The following is a 25575-nucleotide window of genomic DNA, read 5'->3' on the forward strand; positions in this document are numbered from 1 at the left end:
TAGGAAATAACAACAAGCTGAACTTGGTTGAAGTTCTGCCTTTCCTCCCACTTTCAGCTTAACCAAAAACCAATAAGCCCCTATTTTGTCTTGTGATATCTTTTTGCTTGTGTTGAAATGTCAGCTGATTTTTTTTTTTTAACTTTAAAATTCTTTGTACATTTAGTGTTGTAGTTAAATGTTTCACAGGCATGGGGCAGCACTTGTACAACTCACATAATTCAACATAAATCAAATGTAGGGTGGGTGAAAAATATTGGAGCTAATGTTCAGAAATAAATAGTGGGAGCACGTTTTGACAACATATTAATCCCACATAACGCTATTACATATATATCTACATACACACACTTAAAAATGAAGAAAACAGCCATAAAATCAGATCATGTCAAAGACCAAGCACGAAAGTAAAATGTAAAGCTATTCAGACTAGCTTCTACAGAAACATTTGTATACGTGTGTGAAAGTCTTTGCAAAGGGGCTGAAATTACTAAGTCGACGAACAACACTTTGGGAAAAAAGCAGGCGGCATGTGCTCCTCCCCCACGCACATTCCATCTGCCTGCTGTGATGTCATCCGAGTCACAGGAAATAACATTGCAGGAAAGGGGGATGGGACACTGGGTTTTTAAATCCTGAATAATAATAAAAAAAAAATCCTGTCGCGTCGCAGACCGATGAAAGAAGGTAAAATATATGATTTAATTTACAATACCAACAATGGAATGCACTGAGTGTTGTGTGTGAGCAATAGAATGTTTATGTTTTAAGATTCGCGGGAGTCAAACATTAATCGTAGAACTGCATGTTTAAAATGTACGTGTCCTTGTGTGTGTGTGTGTGTGTGTGTGTGTGTATACATATAACACATATAATGCAGTAGTATAGTGGGAGGCAGATTATGTGCAAAGGCGTGTACATGGAAGATTGTACATATTGCAGAACAGTAGTAATGGTAAGTTTTATCACTAGCGAATGAAGGCTATTTGCACTTGACAATAATGATTGAATTCACCCAGAAAAGTCTAAACTAGTAGGACTCCATACAAAGTCAATTTTGATGAATTCAAAGCTGCGTTTTCAGGTTGCAACATTATGTGGCACATTTTGAAAACAGAAGCTCAGCTAACTGCTTGAAATTAGCCATCAGAGTCCCCATAGTGCGCCATTTAATAAATAAACCCTTGCTTTTGACTTGTTCAGATGACAACCTGCTCTCTGTTGGATTAAAACGGAACTGTCACTTCTCAGAAAGTGGCACCTCCTCCATCCAACATTCTAGTAAACGAACCATGATACATAACCTATCCTAATGTTTCTAATACCCCACCTCCTATAGACTGTAAGCTCATTTGAGCAGGGTCCTCTTCAACCTATTGTTCCTGTAAGTTTTCTTGTAATTGTCTTATTTATTGTTACATCCCCCCCCTCTCAAAATATTGTAAAGCGCTACGGAATCTGTTGGCGCTATATAAATGGCAATAATAATAATAATAACACTTTATAAGGGTCCAAAAGTGCCTTATCATCACCACTGTCATCTCCAGTGGCAACAATGAACCATTATTCAGTCGATGGCCTACCTTGAACTTGAGCAATGAAAAACACACAGACATTGTTCCTGTTTTTGTTCTTGTTGTTTTTAACTCCTCATATAACCATATTCTATATTATTATGTAACCATTAAATAGGTATAGACCAGGGATTCCCAATTAATTTTTACAGTGGACTCCTTTGACATAGTATATCAACATCGTGGAGCCCCCTACCCACCCCCTCTCCCACGGAAAAAAAAAGTGCAATTTTTTGTATGTGCCAGTGTGAGTATTTGTGTGTCAATGTGTATCTGTGTGGATGTGTGTATCTGACACACAGATATATACACTGGCACATAGTGTCACACAGACACACACACCTTGACACACAGTGTCTATCTGTGTGTGTATGTATGTATCTATCTATCTGTGTGTCAAGGTGTGTGTATCTGTGTGTCAAAGTCTGTGTATTTGTGTGGTGTCAAAGTGTGCGTATCTGTGTTTGTATGTGCCACTGTGTGTATCTGTGTCATTGTGTATCATAGTGGCACACAGATACACACAGACACACACACCTTGACACACAGTGTGTATCTGTGTGTGTGTGTATCTGTGTGTCAAAGTGTGTGTATCTGTGTTTGTATGTATCTGTGTATCAAGGTGTGTGTATCTGTGTTTGTATGTGCCAGTGTGTATGAATCTGACACACAGATACACACACCTTGCCACACAGTGTGTATCTCTGTGTGTGTATGTATCTATGTGTCAAAGTGTGTGTATCTGTGTTTGTATGTGCCGGTGTGTGTCAAGGTGTGTATATCTGTGTTTGTATGTGCCAGTTGGTGCATCTCTCTCAGTGGGGTTGCTGAGCGGCTGGCGTTCGGGCAGCGACGGAGCAGTAATCACTGCTGTATGCGCGAGGGAGCTGAGCAGGGAGAGCAAGCCAGTAACCTATCTCATGCTGATGAGTTGAAATAACGACAAAATAGCTGTCCATGAGTGGTTCACTGGCATTGCACCTCTTCCTGAATTGTGTTTCAAAGCTGTTGTATGCAGCAGACACATACTTACTCCAAGGAATCCATGTATAAAGTGGAATTATGAGGCAAAAATGTGGTTCTTTGTTGAGCTCATTTGCATACCCCTACCCAGAATCCCTTGCCGTATTGAAAGCACTGTTAAAGTGAGATTTATGTGGTAAAAGCAAGCCTTATGGCTTGCCTGGTGTGTGTATTTGTGTTTAACATTGCATTAAAGGACCACTCTAGGCACTCAGACCACTTCAGCTTAATGAAGTGGTCTGGGTGCCAGGTCCAGCTAGGGTTAACTAATTGTTTTATAAACATAGCAGTTTCAGAGAAACTGCTATGTTTATCAATTAGTTAAGCCTTCCCCCTAATCCTCTAGTGGCTGTCTCACTGACAGCCGCTAGAGGCGCTTGCGTGATTCTCACTGTGAAAATCACAGTGAGAGCACGCAAGCGTCCATAGGAAAGCATTATGAATGCTTTCCTATGTGACCGGCTGAATGCGCGCGCAGCTCTTGCCGCGCGTGCACATTCAGCCGACGGGGAGGAGAAGAGGCGGATCGGAGGAGGAGAGCAGGAGGAGAGCTCTCCGCCCAGCGCTGGAAAAAGGTAAGATTTAACCCCTTTCCAGAGCCGGGCGGGAGGGGGTCCCTGAGGGTGGGGGCACCCTCAGGGCACTCTAGTGCCAGGAAAACGAGTATGCTTTCCTGGCACTAGAGTGGTCCTTTAACTATCCAAAAATAAAAATAAAATAGTCTTTATTTAGACCAGAATGACAAGCAAAACACAAATAGTGATTTAAAAATTTGAACAGTTCTGAAAACTCGGGCAAAGAGTGTCCTCAAATCCCTCAGGAGTTGGATTCATAAACAAAGTATTCACATAATGGAACGGTACAGGACAGTACAGGACTTCTTTATAAATACTATTCTATTTTTGTAACATTTGCCGCCATCCCATAGGCCCCAACGCTAGCTAATTTTGCTTGCTTTGGTTATTCTTTTGTTTTTGACTTATATATATTTGCCTTAAGGGTTATCCCCTATCTATAGGATTTAGGTCATTTTTAGATTTTTAGACCTATAATCCTATTTATGTGATTTTTCTATGTTTTCTAAGTGTTCATCCAGTTTGTGTTTAAACACCTGTGCAGACTCTGATAAAACCACCTCTTCAGGCAGAGAATTCCACATCCTTGTTGTTCTTACTGTAATAAACCCTTTCCTTTGCCTTTCTTCCAGTCTAAATGCATGACCTTGTATCTTATGTATAGTCCTGTTCATGAATAGATTTCAAGACAATGGTTCGTATTGGCTCCAAATATACATATATTCACATTCCCTCTAAGGTGCCGTGTTTATAAACTAAACATATTTATATTTGTTAACTTTCCTTCATAAATAAAATGTTCCATTCCTTTTATTAATTTAGTAGCCTGCCTCTGCACTTCTTCTAATGCTATTATACTTTTCTTTAGTACAGGGGCACAAAATTGCACAGCATATTCAAAGTGTGGTCATATCAGTGATCAATAAAGAAGCAAATTTATATTTTCATCCCGAGAATTAATGCCCCTTTTATACATGACAATACCTTACTGGCCACTGCTGATTTATATTGCATATTTTGTTGTACATACCAGTTCCCAAATTCACTCCCATGTTGGGTGTAAGTTGCTTGCATATTCTTTCATCTGCCATTTGAGTGCCCAGTCCCCCCAATTTATCTAGATCCGTAAGCAGCAAAGTACTATCCTGCTAATATTAAGTATTACTTTAGAGATTTTTGTGTCATCTGCAAACACTGAAACATGACTTTCAATGCCTATTCCAAGCTCATTTATAAACATGTTAAATAGAACCGGACCCAGAACAGGACTCTGGACCAAAGTGGTAAGTGATGTCCCTCAGTTTAACAATGCACAGTTAATTACAACTCTCTGTAAAGGATCACTATAGGGTCAGGAACACAAACATGTATTCCTGACCCTTTAGTGCTAAACACACAATTTAGGTGGCTTCCCCCCTCCCCTTAGCCTCCCTATAAAAGTTATAAACTCACCTTATTTCCAGCTCTGCGCAGGTCTGCCGGCGCTGGCTCCGCCCCCTTTATGACATAATCAAAATGGTTGATTTTTAGTCAATCTAATGCTTTCCCATAGGAAAAGCATTGGATTGGCTAAAAATCAGCACTGGGGCGGGACCAAATGCCGTTTTGGCCCATCAGGACCTCCTCATAGAGATGCATTGAATCAATGTATCTACATGAGGAAAATTCACCGTCTCCATGCAGAGCGTGGGGACGCTGAGCGGCAGGGTTGCTTACTGTGCAGCCCTGAGCCAGGAAGCCCCTTCAGTGGCCATCTGAGGAGTGGCCACTTGGAGGTGTCCCTAGGGGCAATGTAAACACTGTCTTTTCTCTGAAAAGGCAGTGTTTACATGAAAATGCCTTAACCCCTTAATGACGAGTGACGGACGAGGTCCGTCACTCAGGGGAAACCCTTAACGACGAGTGACGGGGCGATCGCGGGGTTAATGGTGCTCCGGTCTGCCTCTGTATTAGAGGCAGACCGGGAGCACCGGATCTGGCTGTCCCAGCTCATGTGCCCGCTCTGACAGCATGTCAGAGCGGGCACATGTGCTCAGTATACTCACCTTCCGGGTTCACTGTGAAGTGCAGGGAGACGGATCAGTGCTGATCCTGCCCCCTGTAAAAAATAAAATTAAGTTAAATTAAAATCCCACCCCCCTTTACCCAGTTTAATAAAAAATTAACCCCTTCCCTGCCAATTGATCACTGACTACAGTGATCAATTGGCAGGGATTTCATTTTACTATGATCTGGCTTTTTTTTTTAACCCCTCAGGGGTTAAATTTATTTTATTAATTAATTTAAATATTTTAAAATGATAAATTTAGCTAGCTGGGGAGGGTAGAAGTTAGTGGGGAATTGGGGGATTTAGTGTTAAGCTAACTAGGGGTTAACGTAAAAAAAAAGTTTTAAAATAAGCTTTAAAAAGTTAAAAATTAAGTTAAAAAAAAGTTTTAATAACGTTTAAGTAAAAAATAACCCCCCCCTTTACCCAGTCCAAATAAAAATTAACCCGTTCCCTGCCAGTCGATCACTGCCTACAGTGATCAAAATACAGATCACAGTATTATACTGTGATCTAATTTTTTTTTAACCCCTGACGATTAACTTTTATTTATTTTTTTAACCCTCAGGGGTTAAATTTATTTAATTAACTAATTTAAATATTGTTTAATTAAATATTTTGCTAGCTGGGGTGGGTGGGAGTTATGGGAAAATAGGGAATTTACTGTTAGTGCTGCTTACTGCTAGTTAGGGGTTAACGGTAAAGAAAAAGCTTAGAAAAATGCTAAATCTGTAAAAAAAAAGTTTTAGGAAAGTTTAGGAAACTTTAAAAAAATTAATAAGCAAAACAAAAGTTTAAAAAATAGTTGAAAAAGTTGAAAAGTTTTAAAAAGTTAAAAAATACATTTAAAAACGCTCATTACCACTACACCTGGAACAAACTAGAGAAAAAATGATCCCAAGCTAAGGTTCAAAATATGCCTTTTGAAATACCCTGGGGTGTCTACTTTAAGAAATGGTATGGCTTCATGGGGTATTTGGATTATATAGCCTGGTAAAATACTCTAAAATGGGACATGGGCACAGCGTAAAAATTAAAAGTTTGAAAAAAAATGGAATGGCCGTGTCCCAAATGTGCCCCTCCGATGTCCACATATACCTGGCAAAGGTACATACGGGGGTATTTTTGTACTCAGCAGACATATCTGAGCAACATATGAAGTATTATACAGTGGTAGTACACATAAGGTTTGCAAAATATACTGTGCAAACTCACTTTGTGTGTCAAAAAGGCAGAAAAAACGCTTATTACCACTACACTTGGTACAAGCTAGCGGAAAAATGATCCCACGCTAAGGTTCAAAATATGCCTTTTGAAATACCCTGGGGTGTCTACTTTAAGAAATGGTAGGCCTTTGTGGGGTAGTTTGAATTTAAAACCTGCGAAGATGCTTGGAAATTGCACATAGGCCCAGCGTCAAAATTCAAAGTTCGGTCAAAACTGATATGGCTTGGTCTCCAATATGGCACTGTAGCTTCACAAAATAGTGCCAAAGACATTTGAACTTAGTGGCACATATGAAATATACAAAATGCCCAGCAAAAATGCAATCCGTATGTAAAAAAATGCCCAAAATAATTTTTTACCACATACTTTGGCATATATTGGTGGAAAAATGGGGGCATGCTAAGGCACAATATGCACCTTATGAGATACCCTGGAGTGTCTACTTTTACAAATGGTAGGCCTTTGTGGGTTTTTTTTGAACAGTCAAACTGTTATAATACCCCAAATGGAAGCATAGGCTCATTAAATCCGTCTCTTTAAAACTCTACTATGAATACTGAAAAGGACAGGTCTCCTGTATGGCACTGTAGCTTCACGAAATAGTGCCATAGACATACAATGGGGGTGTCCTTTTACTCAGAAGACTTAGCTGAGCATAATTTGGGGGGTTTGAACTTAGTGGCACATATGAAATATACAAAATGCCCAGCAAAAATGCAATCCGTATGTAAAAAAAATGCACAAAATTTTTTTTTACCACATACTTTGGCATATATTGGTGAAATAATGGGGGCATGTTAAGGCACAATATGCACCTTATGAGATACCCTGGGGTGTCTACCTTTACAAATGGTAGGCCTTTGTGGGGTTTTTTGAACAGTCAAACTACTATAATACCCCAAATGGAAGCATAGGCTCATTAAATCCGTCACTCAAAATTAGACTGTGAATACTGAAAAGGACAGGTCTTTGTTATAAGTTTTTGTGCCAAAACCCCCCAAAAACACAATTTTACTCCAATATTTAGCAGAGGTTGGCGGTAAAATGGCTACGTAGAAAGTGTCAAAACAACCTTAGGTAAATAGCCTGTGGTGTCTACTATATATAAAATATACTTTTGTGTGGCAATTTTGTTTTCTTTTATGGCTATTAAACTTACAAGACAAACATACCAAATTCTAAAATCGCTCCACATTAAAAGTTTATTTTACTCCTTGTGCTTTGTGACCTGTAACTACGAAAAAAAACTTAAAATCCCAGACACATTATATATTCTGTAAATCAGAACAACTAAATGAATTTATTTTTAATTACTTTCCTTAACCTGCACTAATTGTGCACACATTATTATTGCAAAAACTGTCAAAAAAAACTCAAATTTTTTTTTTTGCATTTTTCTGTATTTTTTTTTATAATAAATAAGCATTTATGTATATATATATATATATATATATATATATATATCTGTTACATCAAATTAAAGCCCTTTCTGTCCTTTAAAAAACGGTATATAATATGCGTCGGTACAATAAATTAGTAAAATGCAAATTGCAGTTGAATGCAAACAGCAAAAAATGCCGTTGTCATTGAGTGAAAGACAAGCTTCCGAAAGCTCTGTCCTTAAGGGGTTAAGGGAGCCATTATACTCACTAGAACAACTACATTAAGCTGTAGTTGTTCTGGTGACTATAGTTTCCCTTAAGCCAATGTTCTACCCAAGAACAAGAATTTTCATCTATACCAATTTCTTTTAGTTTGAACTTTAGCCTATTGTGTGAAACCATAGCAAACACCTTGACAAAATCAGAGTAGATCACATCCACTCCAACACCCTGGTCTATACTTCTACTTACTTATTCGCAGAATGCAATTAAGCTAGATTGACATGACTTATGTTTCATAAAACCATGCTGATTATTGCTAATAACATTGCTCCTCCCAAGGAATTCCTGAATATTATCCCTTAATAACACTTCAAATACTTTTCCAGCCAAGATTGTGAACCCGCTTTTTGAATACAGGAGCAACACCTGCCTTTCTCCAATCCTCCGGTACAATTCTTGAAAGTAAAGAATCCTGAAAGATTAATAACAAAAGTTCTCTTATTTCCACATTTAGTTCCTTAAAGGGTTACTCTAACCACCATGACCACTTAAGTGATATAAAGTGGTCATGGTGGTAGGAGCCTGAATGTGCAGTGTTTCAGTTGCAAACACTGCACATCCAGAGATATTGGAAATTATGTGCCAGAGGCAAGTTGCAACCCAGCACACGTGTCATGGGCAGACCAGAACCCCAGACTTCCCAATGTAAATTCTGGGCAATTACGGGGACACTGCATCTAAACCACTTTAATGAGAGGAAGTGTTCTATGTGCCTATAGTGTCCCTTAAGCGGTCTTCTGACCGGTGTAGGAAGTAGGTAATGTATAATGTAGTTGTCACTAAATTCCTTGGAGATGCTACATTAAAAGAACACTACAGGGTCAGGAACACAAACGTGTATTCCTGACCCTATAGTGTTAAAGCTACCATTTAGGTGGCTTGTCCCTCCCCCCTTAACCCTTCAAAAGTTGTGAATACTTATATTATTTTCTGTCTCCGCCAACAATCCACCTCCGTACTGACATCATCATAGGGATATCACCATAGGGAAAGCATTGGACTGGCAGGAATCGGCAAGGAGGCGGGGGGCAGGGCCAAACGCCATCTTGGCCAGTCAGCACCTCCTCATAGAAATGCAATCAATTGTGGAGATTCTGAATGGCAGTGTGCAGTACTGCTTCAGGAAGCACCTCCAGTGGCCATCTGAGGAGTGTCAATTATAGGTGTCCCTAGGGGGCAATGTATACATTGCCTTTTCTCTGAAATTGTAGTTGTTCTGGTGACTATAGTGTCCCTTTAAGTTATGTTTAAAGAAGCAAATCTATAACGTTGTGAAAGTGTTAGTGTGTGTGTGTTATGGACAATTTTCTAACTGTCCATCTCAATCCCATTCATCTAGATCTTCCACTTCACTCTCCATCCTCAGATGAGCTGCTTTCCAGTTCACAGGAGCAACAGGAAGCCGCACAAAGAGTGGACTGCAAAATCTGTGGCGACAGAGCGTCAGGGTTCCATTATGGGGTACATGCCTGTGAGGGTTGTAAGGTACAAAAATCAATATGAGCCTACTTTTCAATTTGAAAATATAGCTGCTAATTTTATGAGTATGTGAAGTAAAAAATAAAATATGGGTGCTCTAAATGTCTATGCAAATGTATCTGACTCGTTCTGTTTCAAATTTCATGCTTTTGAGATATCAAGATGCATTATTTATAATATTTTCTGTATGAATGAATTGCTTCAGTGACTGTAAATTACACAACTATATTTAGGTTTTCTAAAAACTGAACTCCATTTGATTTTGCTCTAGATAAGTTAAATAGTTAAATGTAACTATGTGTACCGATCTGCACTCCACAGGGCTTCTTTAGGCGGACCCTCCGGATGAGACTACAGTATGAGTACTGTGACCGTAACTGCAAGATCAAAAAGAAGAATCGAAACAAGTGTCAGTTTTGTAGATTTAACAAGTGCCTGAGCCTTGGCATGTCCCACAATGGTGAGCTTGAGAAGATATATTTTGTAAAATGAGGGTAACCACACAATTTATAATTTTCGTATTGCTAAACTTTAAAGTATGTATTTGATAAAAAAAAGCAGGTAGAATAAAAGTAGAAAAGTAAGGATAACAAGGCATACTTTCCTTATGCCTTTCCCTTGTATCTTAATGATTATATTCACAACCTTGAATTTGTAAAGTTATTAAGTAAGAAATGCCAACTCCAAAAGCATGAGACATCACCAAAAATAACCAAAGAGGAAAACCCAATTCCAGTGAACATTATAGGATATATTATCAGATTCAAAGAGAGAGAGTTAAGGAACAAATAAAGAAAGAAAAAAAAAAAAGAGACAAAAAAGGTAAAGAATAGAGAAGAGAGCAGAACCAAAGACCAAGAGCCAAAGGTGGATCCAGCTACAACTCAAGGAGATTGAGATTTGTACTCCCAAGTATCCCTCCATGGATTCCATTTGTGGGATTGTTATGACTGATGCGTTGTGGGTAAATTACATTTACACATTCAATCTAGCTTGGAACACTCTAATTACTAGCATAAAATAAAGAGACACTATAGTCACCAGAACAATTACAGCTTGATGTAGTTGTTCTGGTGTCTATAGCCCGTCCCTGCAGGCTTTTTAATGTAAACACTGTCTTTTCAGAAAAGATAGTGTTTACATTACTGCCTAGGAACTCCTCTTGTGACAGTCAGTCAGATGGCCATTAGAGGTGCTTCCTGTGTCATTCTTACAACGTGCAGCGCTGACGTTCAGCGTCACTGATTCAATGCATCTCATGAGATGCTGATTGGAGTGGCACACCGCAATAGCCTCCTATTGCTTTCCTAGGGAAAAGCATTGGATTGCCCTAGGCTTAGATCATCAAATTTAATCATCTTTGCCAAGAAAATGGGGCATGGCAAGCCGCTAGGAGACTTGCGCAGAGCTGGAAAAAAGGTGAGTTTTTAACATATTTTTAACGAGAACAGGGGGGCCGGGGTCCTAAACCGCTATTTTATACCTATAGTGTTAGGAATACATTTTTGTATTCCTGACATTATAGTGTTTATTTAAGTGCATTTTGGTTTTGGCCTCCTACTCATGCTATGTTTACTAGCCTGCATAACCCTGTAGCTTTTCGCAATGCTATCTCTTTTACAATTAATACAAATCAATAAGAGATCAGTGTGTACTCACTGTCCTCTAATTATCTGTATAGTATTTCCAAGCTGCAATAAAGGAAAAGAAACAAATAATTAGAGCACAGTGATAAGCTAAGGGTGACATGATGTCAGCAGGTCACCTTCTAAATATGTGTTGAGAGTAATAATCTAATAATACTTTAAAGTTCCTTTTGGCACAGATATAGGGAAATGCTACAGAAAGCTGCAAAACCCAATCTTTTTCAGCAAAACAAATTAAATTTGAATGTGAAGAAAAGCACAGCATGAATATGAGGCCACATACTATCAAATACCGTTAGGTTAAGTTTGTTCCTGAAGTATGTTGTTTTAAAGGGACCCAAACCACTTCATCTCCTTAAAGTTGTCTGAGTGCAGTGCTCCTGTCCCCTTAACCCTGCAATGGTAATTAGTGCAGTTCCTGAGAAATATTGCAGGGTTGTCTCCTCCTTTAGCGGTTAGGTAACAGACAGCCACTAGATGCACTTCCTGGTGTTTCACAGAGTTTTACTACATGAAATGACGCAGCACTTTTTCCTATGGGGAAGGCCTAATGCACGCACATGTGAATTAAATTTCCGAAACGCTGTGATGTCGGCAGAGGACAAACCTGACCCAGCGCCGAGGGGCATCAGTGCTGGAAGCAGGTAAGAGAAAAAAGGCATGTTAACGCTTTATTTGCCACCAGGGATAGAGGGGGGCACCGCAGGTGCAGAAGGACACTATAGTGTTAAGAATACATTTTTGTATCCCTAGACCTATAGTGTTCCTTAAGCTCTGTCCATTGTCAAAGATCATGCTCTACATTAGAAAAATTAATTCCCTAATTTCCCAACTTAGGTTGAATTTCAGAAATAAAATCAAAGACACATAAATAAATAAATAAATATGATTAATTAAAAAAAGCATGCAGAGTGTTGGATTTATGTGTTTTATGTCTCATTAAACTTCAACATGGGGGGCGGGGCCTGACCGCCGACGGGATCAGACATGCCGTGTCTGAGCTCCCGCTTCAGGGCTGAAATGTCGGTGCTAACTGGGAGCCAAACCCAAACAGCAACCCATATCGACGTTTAACTTGTTCCCCAGCTGTTGGGGTACGCGGGGATACCTCTCAAGACCCTGCCTGGCATCAACAGTAACCTGACAGGGGCCCGGAGCGTGTTGGAGCTTGAGCTAGGACGAGACGGCCGCTCCCCTGGGTCTCCTGTCGGCGTCTGGCTACCCCCCCCCCCCCCCTGGACCGGGGGGGTTATCCCGGTCTGCACGGGGAGCCACCAATGTGCCAATCTGGGCCTAAAGAATCCACCTCACAGTGGATTACCCCCCAAGATGGCCGCTGCACGCAAACCATGTGCGCAACCTGACTGCAGAGGGGACGACCATCAAGTTCGGGGCAAGTACAGAGATGATGGCACCTCTTACCACAGCCGGGGAGAGAGTGGAGCTGGCATATCTCCTGAACCCCCTGCCCAAAAGCACCATCACGGAAATTGCCCGGAGGAAACCGCACAGGGCCGCAACCTGAACCACAGACCGGAACCCTGAAAGCTACTAAAGAGCCGACCTGCCTGCCTGCGCTCAAGAGCATCACCACACAGCCATCAGAAACCCGGAGGGAAAAGCAACACACCTGCATGCTGAGGCAACTACCACTGGGACCTGGCATTAAGTCTCCCATATGACCCGCAACACTGAAGCCTCCCAGGAATTTGGTGGAGAGACCGGGCACATACCGAACATGGGAGTCGGCTGATCATCGCTACCGAAGTGGACTTTTCGGACTACACCTTGCCAATCCCAATTAGAAAAATTGGTTGACCCGGGCATCAGGACTTTACCTGCAATCTGTGGCCACCCACGTAGGCAGACTTCACCTTGGTTACCACAGTATGATATTATCGCTATTGTTTTTGTACATGTTTCCTTGTGCTGCACTTCTATACCTGTGCTGATGAGGCCGCTAATTTAATTTTCTGCTATACCATAATTGATGTTATGTTTGCATGCCTCTATCTACACACACTCCATGATATGCTGGGGCAACTCAGGGGTTTACCTCACTAGTTTTACTTTAATGGCTCACCCCAAAAGCTACTCTCATAACACATACTCTATGTACCTGCATTATACTATTCTAAAATAACTGAGTTGTGCGCATGCCCATACTAAAGGGCAGCCATGCAGGATACTATATAATATCCTGTACCTAGCGTAGCTAACATTCTCTTGTTTCCAACATATGCTGCAATATTCAACTGAACCTCATCGGATACATTAAGCCGGTTCATAAAGGAAAAATGTGTAAATACCCATGCCACAGTCTCTAACCTGTAAACCCCTATGTACTCTGTTGTGGTGTTTAACACTGTTATGCCTACAAACCACGACGAGAACCAGTACAATAGACGCCATTTCTCAGCTGGTATTTAGTTTGTTTTATAAATCTGATGCAACTGCTTATAATTACCCATACGTGAAACTACGCTTGAAATATCGTAACCTTAAAAGTTTACAATCGTACCTCTTATCTTGACATAAATGTTCCGGCTCTAGCCTGATATTAATATAAAAATGTGCTGTCAAATCGCATGCCATGTTAACCCTACTGTACTTAACCGGCTTGCTAATGCTGTTGTGGCATCACAAGACAAAATGTTAAATGTCTTTACATGCACAAGAAAAATAAAGAATTTAAAAAAAAAAACTTCAACATGGATTTGAATGTTTGTTATTTAAAACAAATTACACTGTCTCAATGTGAGATCTAGTCAATAACGTTGGTTATGAGCTCATTGAGCAGGGCCCTCCACCTCTCTGTTCCTGTGCGTCCATTTGTCTGGTTACAATTACATGTCTGTTAGTCCACCCATTGTATAGCTCTACGGAATCTGATGGCGCTATATAAATAATAAAATAATAATAATGTCTTTGTTTCTTGGCCAATATTTAGACCAACTTTTATGAGTGGAACCTAAAATAAACAAACATAAAACAAATTAGGAGATGCATTACAGAGATCATTTTTCACAAACATTCTTTAAACCTTTAGGGTTACACTAGAATGGAAATTGGCTGTGCAGCAGGGAAATATTTCAGAATACTAGGATGATAGGAGATCATACTTTGTCATGATGCTCAACTGATAATTTTTTTTTATTGATTCCATGACAGCAATCCGATTTGGTCGAATGCCAGAAGCAGAGAAAAGACGCCTTGTTCAGACCCCACCAACTGAAGCAGGATCTACAGACTCTCCGGTGTCAGACACTGTGGCCCTTTCACAACAGATCCACTCGTCATATATGCACACGTTTTCCATGACAAAAAAGAAAGCACGGGACATTTTGACTGGCAGAAGTAGCATCTCGGTGAGAAAACAAAACTTTAAAATAACTGCAGCTACTAAATCCAAAAGATATTTGTCCAGTAAGAAGTAAAAGATTATTCTCTAGAATTGTTGTTCATTAAATTAAGATTTGTTTTCTTACTGAAAGATTTGTTTTCTTACTGAATGAAATATTTAGGTACTATTTTTGTTCAATGCTTCATTGATTAATTTCCTTTCCTTTAAACCAACTCTTAAAATTTCTAAACGTCCCATGCTACTTGTTAGAACTTTAGGGTTACTCTAACCCTTATAACTTGAAAAAATAGGGCATTATCCTTTAGGTCCCCCCCCCTTCCCACACTACAAATAACTTATAAAATAAATGTTTTCTTAATGGAAATCCAGCGACCCTCCTTGCGCTGCTTTCCATGTCCCCACCTGATGTCACTCCTGTAGTTGCACGGTCTAAACAAAGGCTTCTCTTAGAGAACATACGCATGCACTCTGACCCGTATAGCCGGCTCAGAGTGCATGCGCATGTTCTGATCCAGGTAGTGGAGAGAGAGACAGGGAGGGAAATGTAGTGGGCAGTATAGGGAGGTCGCAGGGAGGGGGACACAAGTAGATTATATCTGTCATTATGTTGCCTACATGCAGTGTGTTCTGGTGACAGACGTAATATATTCACAGAATTGACATTATGCAGCCAGGAACTCTGTGGCGAGGGTGTAACTAGCCCCCGGCACACAAGCACAAATAACTTACAGCAGAAACACTGCACAGTCAGGTTCCATTATCCATAACCACTTCAAAAAGCAGAAGTGGTCATTGATGTTGGAGTGACCCTGTAAAAATGACTCTCCACTACAAGCATGCATTGTCAATAGCATGCTCATCAGGGTTGAATTTCTACTCGCCAAGGCTAAAATTTTACTTGCTATAAGCCATGGGTCAACTTACTTTGGGGCCACTGACCAAATTGTATTCTCCCTTGGGGGTTTCAGATCTGTCCTGCCTGATATTCATGTGCATGCACATACAAATCTGTTCTCCTATATACACAGCTGAACACTCCCATACACATATGATATACACTACCTCACAGAAATTGCCAAGCCAGCCTCATCACTGATGTTTTAACATATGAATGCAGTATGCTTTTCTTATACGTGGATGATGCACAGAGTGCAGCAAGCCTTTTAAACCACAGTGCATAAACGCTTGACCACAAACGAGATAGGGTCTATAACAGCAGTGGAACTACCGCCTGTGCAATCAGTGTGGCTGCATCGGGTCCCACATACTGAGAGGGCCCATCAGCTGGCCCATGCACTTAGCAACACCCAACGGGTATTGCTGGACAGTGGCCCGGTCGGATGCTGCGGCCCTTTAACAGCATGACCAGGCCGCTGTAATATCGGTAGAAGTGGGAGGAAGTGAGTGCAGGTACAGGGAGAGCGCCAAGTGGGAGGCAGAGAAGGCAGCACAGGCATTAGAGGGGAAAGGTACAAGGAGAGAGTTGCTCCAGACACCACATTTCCATCAACCTCAGCCAGCAGCAGGACCCCAAGCAAGCCACCCTCCTGCACATGAAAGGTTACCAGGTGGGTGGCTGCAAATATAAAAATTACGAAATATTAGTGTGTGTCAGTTTCTGTTTGCCAGTGTGTGTATTTGGCAGTCTGTTTATCTGTGTGTATGTGTATCTGTGAGTCAAGGTGTGTGTATGAGTCAGAGTGCGTGTATCAGAGCGTGTGCAGTCAAACTCAAACATTACATAAAAACTGACCCCTGCATTCAAGCTCCAAAATTATATACAAACACACCCCTTAGTTTAAATAACAATACTACGCACAAATGTACAGCAGCATTGAAAAATTAAAACTACATACAAACACACCCGTTCTATCTGCTCCATGCATCTCTACCATTTCCACATCAAAATACGAATCTACAATTTTTGAATTTACAATTACAATGCAGGTATGAAAACCAGGTTTAGGGATTTGATACCTGCATTCTCATAGATAGAGCCTTGAGGGCCAAGCACTTCCATAGAGTAAAAAAAGTTACTACTCTTGAGCAAGCTGCACATTTTCTCAGCAAACATATCATGGCAAGCTTTGTTTTCTGCTCTTAATCTGTTTTTAAGATGTAGATGAGTGTTTCACCAAATTCTAGATCCCTCCTTATTATACAAGATGCCCACTCAGAGGCAATGGCATTTCTTAAATGGTGGTATAGGGGTAATAGGCCTCGTCTGCCACCAAGATCCAGATTCTGCACCTTCTAGAGTCTACACTTTCAAACACCTGAGCTGGCTGCCACAAAATTGGTGATCACATGCAATACCCAAAAAAAACATTTTTTTTTTTTTTTTGCTTTAGCAGGAGAAGCTGACATGTACAATAGGCAGACAAACACAGATTCTGAAGCAGGAACTGAGGCTCTTAATGGGGAAACATCACAAAAATGCTTTTTGACTTAGAGACTAGAAAATGGAAATAGTATTAATAAAAAATACAATAGTATTCCACACCTGCAGTGTTACTCCTTCACACTTTACATAAGTGGACAAAGTGCCAATGATATACACAAACATAGAATCTGGAACTCTGAATGGCCACAAAGTGCGTTAAGCCGAGAGGATACATGATCCTCTTTTCTGAAACTCAAGTTCATTGGTTCCTAGTGGGTGTCAACTCAAGGAAGCTTCATAAAGAGGTCTCACTGAAAGGCCAGAAGTAATGGACTCTGCATGTTGTCCAGGAGGCTAAACTTCAGGCTTGTCAAAAAATAAAATAAATCTTCTCACTTCACTCAGAACTTTAACTAATCCATTTTCATCCTGGGAAAAGAAACATAACTAAGGTACATCTAGTACAGGTTAAAATGGGTTGAGCGAGTGAAGTGTTGCATTAGTGTTTTTTCTACCCCCCGTTTTGGAGGGACTTTATGCCATACATTACGACTTGTTGGCTTTCACCATCCAAGAAAGGAAACTTAGTTTTTTTTTTGTATATTGATAAACAACTTATGTTACAATTAGTATATTTACATTGTGGATTTTTTTTTTTTTTTTTGTATTTTGGGATGCTAATGCTGTCTTCTTGATGTATGATTATATTTTAGCTTATTTTGGGGGAATGTTCCAATTAAAAGGTTACTGCAAGTACCATGACCACTTCGTTGATTTGACATGGTCATGATGGTTGGAGTTTGTATGTGCCTGTTTTTTTTTTTTTTTTTTAATGCTGCACATTCAAAGATTATCCACTTAGCTGCCAGAGGTGAAACTCATCCTTCAGCAGCTTTATTAGCCATCCTAGAGCAAAGTTCCTGGCCGGTTAATGTTAATTCTGTGAAAAACTTCTTACTCCAGCATACTAGTACTAGACTCACCTCTTGCTGCAGCTCACATCTGACAAGGATGCAGGCTGCAGTGCAAAATTGGACTCAGCAGGGGAACGAGTGAGCTTTATTTATTTGTCTTTATTTTTAAGTGGGGGGTCTGTGGCAGACCACCTCAGAAAGGGATACACTAACCAAAACTAGGGTTTAACACTGGCTTGTGGTTGGAGTAAGCATTTAAGAAACTCATTTCCCAAATTTAAATTTTTATAATGGTCTTGATATATGATATCATTTATAATACCTTGTTCTTTGTCTGTTTTAGCCTTTTGTTATACATGACATGGACACCCTGTGGCAAGCAGAACAAGGAATTTTGTGGGAGCAATTGCCCATGCAGGATCCCTCAGGAACTGAAATTGGAGTCCATGTCTTTTATCGCTGCCAATGCACTTCTGTGGAGACTGTACGTGCACTCACTGAATTTGCCAAGAGTGTTCCAGGTTTCAACACACTCTACCTCAATGACCAGGTCACGTTGTTGAAGTATGGGGTCCATGAGGCTATCTTTTGCATGTTGGCCTCGCTTATGAACAAAGATGGACTTTTGGTGGCAGGGGGACGTGGGTTTGTTACTCGTGAGTTCCTGCGCAGCCTTCGCCATCCATTTTGTCACATCATGGAGCCCAAGTTCCACTTCGCCTCCAAGTTCAATGCACTGGAGCTTAATGACAGTGATTTGGCACTCTTTGTTGCAGCCATCATCCTATGCGGTGGTTAGAGACCCTATTTTTTTTTCTTACTATTCTTTTCTTTTCATCTGTTTACACTCATTTACATTTTTTAACCTAATCCAAATTCTCTATTTATGCAAAATCTAAAAAAATTTTTTATTCCCTAGTAATTTATCTTTTTTATGTTCTGTTTGTTTTTTCTACTTCCTTTAACAATATCTGAAAAAAGTTCTGGTCATCTTTCTGTCTTGTCTGTTATATTGCATTCCGAGTATAGTTGTATCCTCAATATTTATGCTTGACGATAACAGATACTGCGAGGAAATACCCTATGCTTTCCTTTAGGAAGGAGAAACAAAAGGAAATCTATTTTTCCCCCACCCAACGTTTAAGTCCAATTGTCTATTGTAGTAAAGTAAGTGCTAGAAGCATGTTTTCCTTATAAATTGTGATTACTTATTACTCTTGCACCTCCCGAGAAGAGGCTTTCAACATATAGTAGTATGCTAAAGGCAACATTAATAATAGCATTGCCATACTAACATGTTCTCAAGACAAAATCTGGGTAGGGATCTATACCAAAACACCTGTTAAAACCATCTGCCTATCTAGCATTATATATTTGCATTGTGGTTTGTAGGTCCCCTGTCAACCAAGTGATATTTCCTTTAAGAGAGCAAAAGCAACATAGATGACATAAGTAACCACTAAAACAGTGTAAAACTACTAAGAATATTTTATACATCTATATTTAGATATGGATATGTGTTGTGTAATGTGTGATGTTTATTTGCCACACATCAAATAGTATAGACAGAATAGATGAGTTAAAGGCTTTTAAAAACTCTGCTATTTTGGTACTCGATTTTACGATTCAGTTGTTATTTCACTGTTTAACCCCTTAAGGAGATAATTGTCCAAGCTCTGAACCTAAACAAAACCTAGAATTTGTGCTATGTGTTTGTTCCACTGTAACTTAAAGGAACACTATAGCGTTACGATTACAAACATGTCCAAAGTTCACTCGACATTTAGTCAGAAGCACCTGTGGTGGCTGTAAAGTGACAACAACTAAAGGCACTTAAACCCTATAATGTAAACACTGCTATTCCTGCAAAACGCCATTGTTTTCAGGTGCAGGGTTAAAAAGACAATGACATGACACCCAGCCCACTTTATTGAGGTTTAGGTGCTTACCCCTTACCCTCATGCAGAGCGTGAGGACATCCAGCGTCAGTTACTAGACGAAAGGTCCATTTGGATCCAGGAAGAACCTTCAGTGGCTGACTGGGAGATAGCCACTGAAGGCAGACTTAGTGCTACAATGTAAACATTGCAGTTTCTGCAGTTTCTAAGGAACAATAGGGGCACTGCACCCAGACCACTTCAATGAGCTGAAGTGGTCTGGGTGCCTATAGTGTTCCTTTAAAACGTTAGTGTGTTATGTTACTGCCATCTACTGTCTGTTTTTAGCATTACAGGAAGATTTCCCTATAATACTGAATCAAGCATGCTTTCCCAGCAGTTCATACTGTGCATCTGCCAGCACTGATTAAAATTGGATTGGGACTTGTAGGGAGACTGTCAGTGTCTGTTCAGACAATTAGGGTCTCCCTCCAGAAGCCTGCAGCCTTAGAATCACTGCGACGTAGCGTGATTGTTCAGCCACTGTGTTGTCAATGGAGTTATTGGACTTTATGCAGAGCTCATTTTTTAGCAACGCATACAGTTCACCGGTCAGTCTGGGGATAGAACACTGCTCATTCCAAAGTATAGGACGTGCCATCCTAATGGTGTTAAAGTAACACCAGGAACAAGTTAAAACATTACATAAGAAAATGCACTAATGTTGGAAGATGTATAACGAGGGTAGACAACCTTTGGGAGATGTAGTTGTGGACTACATCTCCCCTGATGTTTTGCCAGCATAATTTCTGTAAGAGCTTTAAAGGAGTGTGGAAGGTTGTCCGCCCTAGGAGTATAGTATACATGGGTACTAAGAAATGTTTAGCAATTTCTCATGTGATCTTCAACATCTCCTATTATTAGCAGACTTTACAAATCCAAGTAGCTTGGGAGACCATAACAGTAAACTGTTCTGAAGCTCAGTTTTTTTTATTCTTCCCAGAAGTGGGAAGAAACTCTCATAATATACAGGGCAAGCACAATGTTTCTAGGTTATTTCAGTCCATATGTGTACCCTCTTGTCAGGTATCTAGTCAACATGGCAAACCCTACTGCTGTGTACATTACTAATGACCTAAATTTAAGCACAGTCAGATATTAAGAATATGTATTCTGAAAAGTGGTGCAAAGATGTAAAAAATGAGTTTCCATGGTGATTGCAGCACTTTTAATATTTTGCACCATTTGTCAGAATACTTTGATAATTATCCCCCAATTACACTATATACAAACTCCCCTTCATGCACATACATACACTAATTATGCATTTGTATATGTATGCATATGCTAGCACTGCCTACACTATGAAAAACCGCATTATGCAAAAACGCAGACACGGCAGAAATATAATTCATATGGTTATAAATATAGACAAATAAACAATTTAAGTTGGAACATTTAATAAGTTATTCACTAAATTGAGAATTTGACATGAATTTCAAATTTAAATCCAACAGGCAGCATAGATAATTTAGAGATGTTTGGCCTTACATTTAAATTCACATTGATAATTCTCAATTTAGTGAATAATCCTGTTAAATTCAACGTTAATACGTTTAAGGATTCAAATAATTTATTTTTATACATAATTTTTTGTGTTTATCTATCTGCTTTTGTGTAATCCCTGCTTTTGACATTTTTCCAACTGTATCTCGAGCTAACCTTTTTTCGTATTGTTTGTTTTTCTTCTTATTTTATATTTGTTCTTCTTTCACCATTTTTGTGTCTGTGTTTTTTTTTTCCTCTGCAGATCGACCTGGACTCATGAATCCATCGCATGTAGAAGATATCCAGGAGGGAATTCTTAGTGCTCTCAGAGTTCACCTGCAAACATCTCATCCAGACGCTCCATTCCTTTTCCCCAAGCTGTTGCATAAGATGGCTGACTTGCGTCAGCTTGTGACAGAACATGCAGAGCTTGTCCAGAGTATCAAACGCACAGAGACTAGTGCATCTCTGCATCCACTACTTCAGGAGATATATAAGGACATGTACTGATGGTGTGCACAGGTGTCTATTTAATAATGTGAAGCCTCAATTTGTCAAATCATAGTTTTCTTTTCAATTTAATTTAAATGTAACTTAGTTCTAACACATTACTATAAAATGATAGCATAATACTGTTTCCAGCCTAATTTCTAAAATGATCTTAAATTTATATTTTCTAATTAACTATAAACAGAATGCTCGACCGTGTGAGCCTGGTTCTCACAGTCTTATTTGGTTCAATTTAGTGAAGCTAGAAAATGTAAATGATTCTATATGAGACCACACATGTCATAAGAAGCGATATGACCACAGTGCCGCCAGGGAGGTAAATCTACATTCAGTCCAAACAAGCAAGAAATGGTCTGAACCCACAGGGTTTAGTCATCAGCAGATTTTATTAGTCTAAAGTAAGTAACATTTCGTCTCTGCAAGTGAGCCTTTCTCATCCCAATAGCTGAGCCAATGCATTGCTTACGTTGATCTCTAATAAAGTCTGCTAAGGACTGAACCCTGTGTGCCAAGACATTTTCTTGTTTTGTTTTTTCTTTTACCAGAAATGCATGTAAATGCATTTATTTAGTATATGCATGTTCACTATCAAACTGGCAAACTAATTTATTTATTTTGCATTACTGTCTTGATCGCTATAGAGTACCATCATCATCATAATCACGTGGAGAATAATGTGCAATGCCTACAAACACACAGAAGCATTATTTAATCTTGAGATCATGTTTTCAATCATTATATGGATGGTGAAGTTGTCCATTAACCTCTACACTACTATAAAACTAACCACTTATGAATACACTACCTTAACATGCATGTACATGATGCAAAGAATTGCACTCTTTGTAAACCTAAAGTCAGCTTGGTTAATCGTCAATATTTCAGTTAATGCCAGCTTTCATCAGGACAACTGTGTGTATAAATATGCAATTTCTATGGGAAAAGCAAAGCACCCATTACCACCTCTGTAACACTAAAACAATGTTCACAAAACAGTAGGTCCATACAATGGTAATGAGGTGCCAGCAAGTTGCCATAGTAATCTGCTGTATTTAAAGTTGGAAACAATAATAGAACACAACTACAACATCACATAGAGGTTTTCTCCTTCTATTGGATTAACAGCAGAAACAGATGTGTGCTGAACTTTATGGACTTGAGTTTTCTAAAATTATATGCGTTTATGACCACGGCTTTCATGGCACTTTTGCTGTGTGTTCGTTCCACCATAAGTTTATACTTTCTCTTGATATATATATAGTTTTTAAAAGGAACATTATATAAGATTTCTGGAATCCTCCCCCCATTTTTTATAACAAAAATTGTTAAATTAATCATTTACGGGGGGCGGGGCCTGACAGCTAACATGGCCGGTCGCACATTTTTAGAGCTCCTGCAGCAATGGACAAAATTGTCCAGATACTGACCAATATACAAGCGATAGCGGGAAACGGGGACCGGTACAAGATACAGAACGGCATCAGGAACAAAATGATCTCTGTCCGGCACCGGTGCGCCGCGGAAAAACTTAAACTGACCATGCGGCCTATACCAGAGCAGAGCCTTGGGACCGGGGGAGGCGGCCGATCTCCTGGCATGGGACACGCTCCTAAGCAGAAACCCATTACAGCCCTCGCTGGGGACGATTACCCCCACATGCACACCTGATCAAGCGACAAAACCTTCAATCAAGCGGGACCTCATAGGCCCAGCCAAGATGGCGGTGCGGATGCGGCTTGGGACCAAGCACACATGCATCAAACCACCCAAGAACACAGGGGTTTTCATTGACCGGCTACGCACGTATTTCTGGGCACAACTTAAAGCTAGGAGACAACCCTACAGGCTGGCGATGAGAGAGGTGGCAGCGTGGATACGCCCGACCACCCGACGCACCCTACAATGGAACCCGCCTCGCAGCGCCAGAGCGGCCTCCAGACTGCATCGGAGCCGAAGCTTGGAAGGGCGGGAAACAGTGCCGGGTCCCTCGAAAGCCGAAACCCACGATCACAAGCCACGGAACAAGGCCCAATCTACTCATTCAGTGGTCCCAACAACCAAAGCGCAGGACCACCACGAGGCACCCAGGCACAATACATGCCTGCAAGATACAAGCCCAATGCAGAGCTACGAACGACCACATAACAGACTGGGCATTGGATGAACGGGCAAGAAGCCCCGGACTGTCCCTCGGCACATGCACAGGCGGCACTGCAGACCTAGTCTATCCTGGTGGACTCCCGACATGAACAGGTTTCCCAATATGCCCCTCGCATACTTTTACCTTGACTCAGCCTTTGGGACTGTTACATAGATGTTTTCACTGCCTAATAACCCGAACAGCATAATATTGAGTATCATATGTTGTGTATTACGCGTTGAGTTACATACTACTGTTTATTTACTTAGCAAACAATTCTATGCATGAACCTCCCTATAATCTTGACACCGCATCATTGAATGACCATAGCTAATAGCGCAGACCAACTGTTGTTTTATGGCACCTTGTCCTGTCTATCGTGTACCTCACCTGTCCTGATAAACAGAGCAGGGAAAGGTGCCTGAAAAGCGATATCAATGCAGATATGCATTCCTTAATGCCTACCTAATGTGATACCATACTATAATGACGACCCACCCAAGCAATGTTAGCACTCTAAGCCTGACAACCAATGCTTTAACCTCTAGACCTACTTTTATGTTATTTCAGTTAATGTTGCTCTATCTATTATTGTCGCCTAATCAGATTAATGCCTGTTTACTAATAATATAAAATTGTGCAGATTATCTATTTGCCATGTTTGACACTGTAAGAATCTATTTTGCTTGTGACTGCTGTTGTGGCAAAACAGGCTCGTTTGTATCACTTGCACAATAAAAATAAATATTTAAAAAATAAATAAATTAATTAATTAATAATTTACTTACCTGCAATTTAGAGCTGAAGCAGCCAATTATGAGCAGCCCGATCCGCCTTCTCTGAGGTAATCAGGTCACCAATCAGGACAGCCAAATGCTTCTATTAACCACAAACTTTTTTGTATACTCCAGAATTAGCTGCTACTTGACACTGATTACAGCAATTGTTTTACAATTTTCACTGGAAGATGTAAAGGATTAATCTTACTGTTGGACAAAATTGCAGCCCCAACTGAACTTTATTCCATCATGGCATGACATTTTGAGTCCATTCATCACAAATTTCTGCCAAATTTCATTTTAAATGTCATTTTTTTTTATTAATAGAACATTTTTTCGTTTGCAATATCAAAGTTAATAACATATGAAGACACGCAGATCTCTCAAACAGTAGGACATTTAGGTCAAGGTGTTGAGATACTCAGATCTTTCAGCTAATATGCATGGTAGATTGCTATGGCATATTGATGTTTGACATGACAAAACTTACTTTCAGGGTATGGGTTTTTTTTTTATTCACATTCATAAAATCAGGTAGACATAGTTTCAAAATTTGCGGTTAGTGGTAATTTATTTTTCTCTATGTAAATGGAATGTTATATACATAACATATTTGTGCATAAACAGCTTCTCCTGACGAAAGTTGACATTAACTGAAATGTTGAGAATTATCCCATTATTGCCTTGGAGAGTGAAAAGTCAGCCCTGATGAGTATAAATTCACTCTTGGTTAGTGTGCCAAGGACCCTATAGGCTTGCAATGGCATTTTTTGATATATATATATATATATATTTTTTTTTTTTTTATTGTAATACTTCAAACAA

General features: G+C 39.9%; 1 protein-coding gene across 2 annotated transcripts; it reads left to right on the forward strand.

The window, feature by feature from the left end:
• Positions 1–586: 586 nt before the first annotated feature.
• Positions 587–24564, forward strand: PPARD (peroxisome proliferator activated receptor delta). Of its 2 annotated transcripts, none has more exons than XM_063453044.1 (6): positions 587–687; positions 9450–9595; positions 9911–10049; positions 14407–14603; positions 18240–18690; positions 21584–24564. In XM_063453044.1, the coding sequence occupies exons 1-6, from the start codon at positions 678–680 to the stop codon at positions 21829–21831; spliced, it is 1191 nt and encodes a 396-aa protein (XP_063309114.1). In that variant the 5' UTR covers positions 587–677; the 3' UTR covers positions 21832–24564. The 2 variants fall into 2 exon arrangements, with proteins under 2 accessions (XP_063309114.1, XP_063309120.1); XM_063453050.1 differs by having other exon boundaries at positions 18240–18446; positions 21584–21698.
• The last annotated feature ends 1011 nt before the right edge of the window (positions 24565–25575 follow it).

This window comes from Pelobates fuscus, chromosome 1 (genome assembly GCF_036172605.1).
Source record: "Pelobates fuscus isolate aPelFus1 chromosome 1, aPelFus1.pri, whole genome shotgun sequence".
NCBI classification, from domain to species: Eukaryota; Metazoa; Chordata; class Amphibia; order Anura; family Pelobatidae; genus Pelobates; species Pelobates fuscus.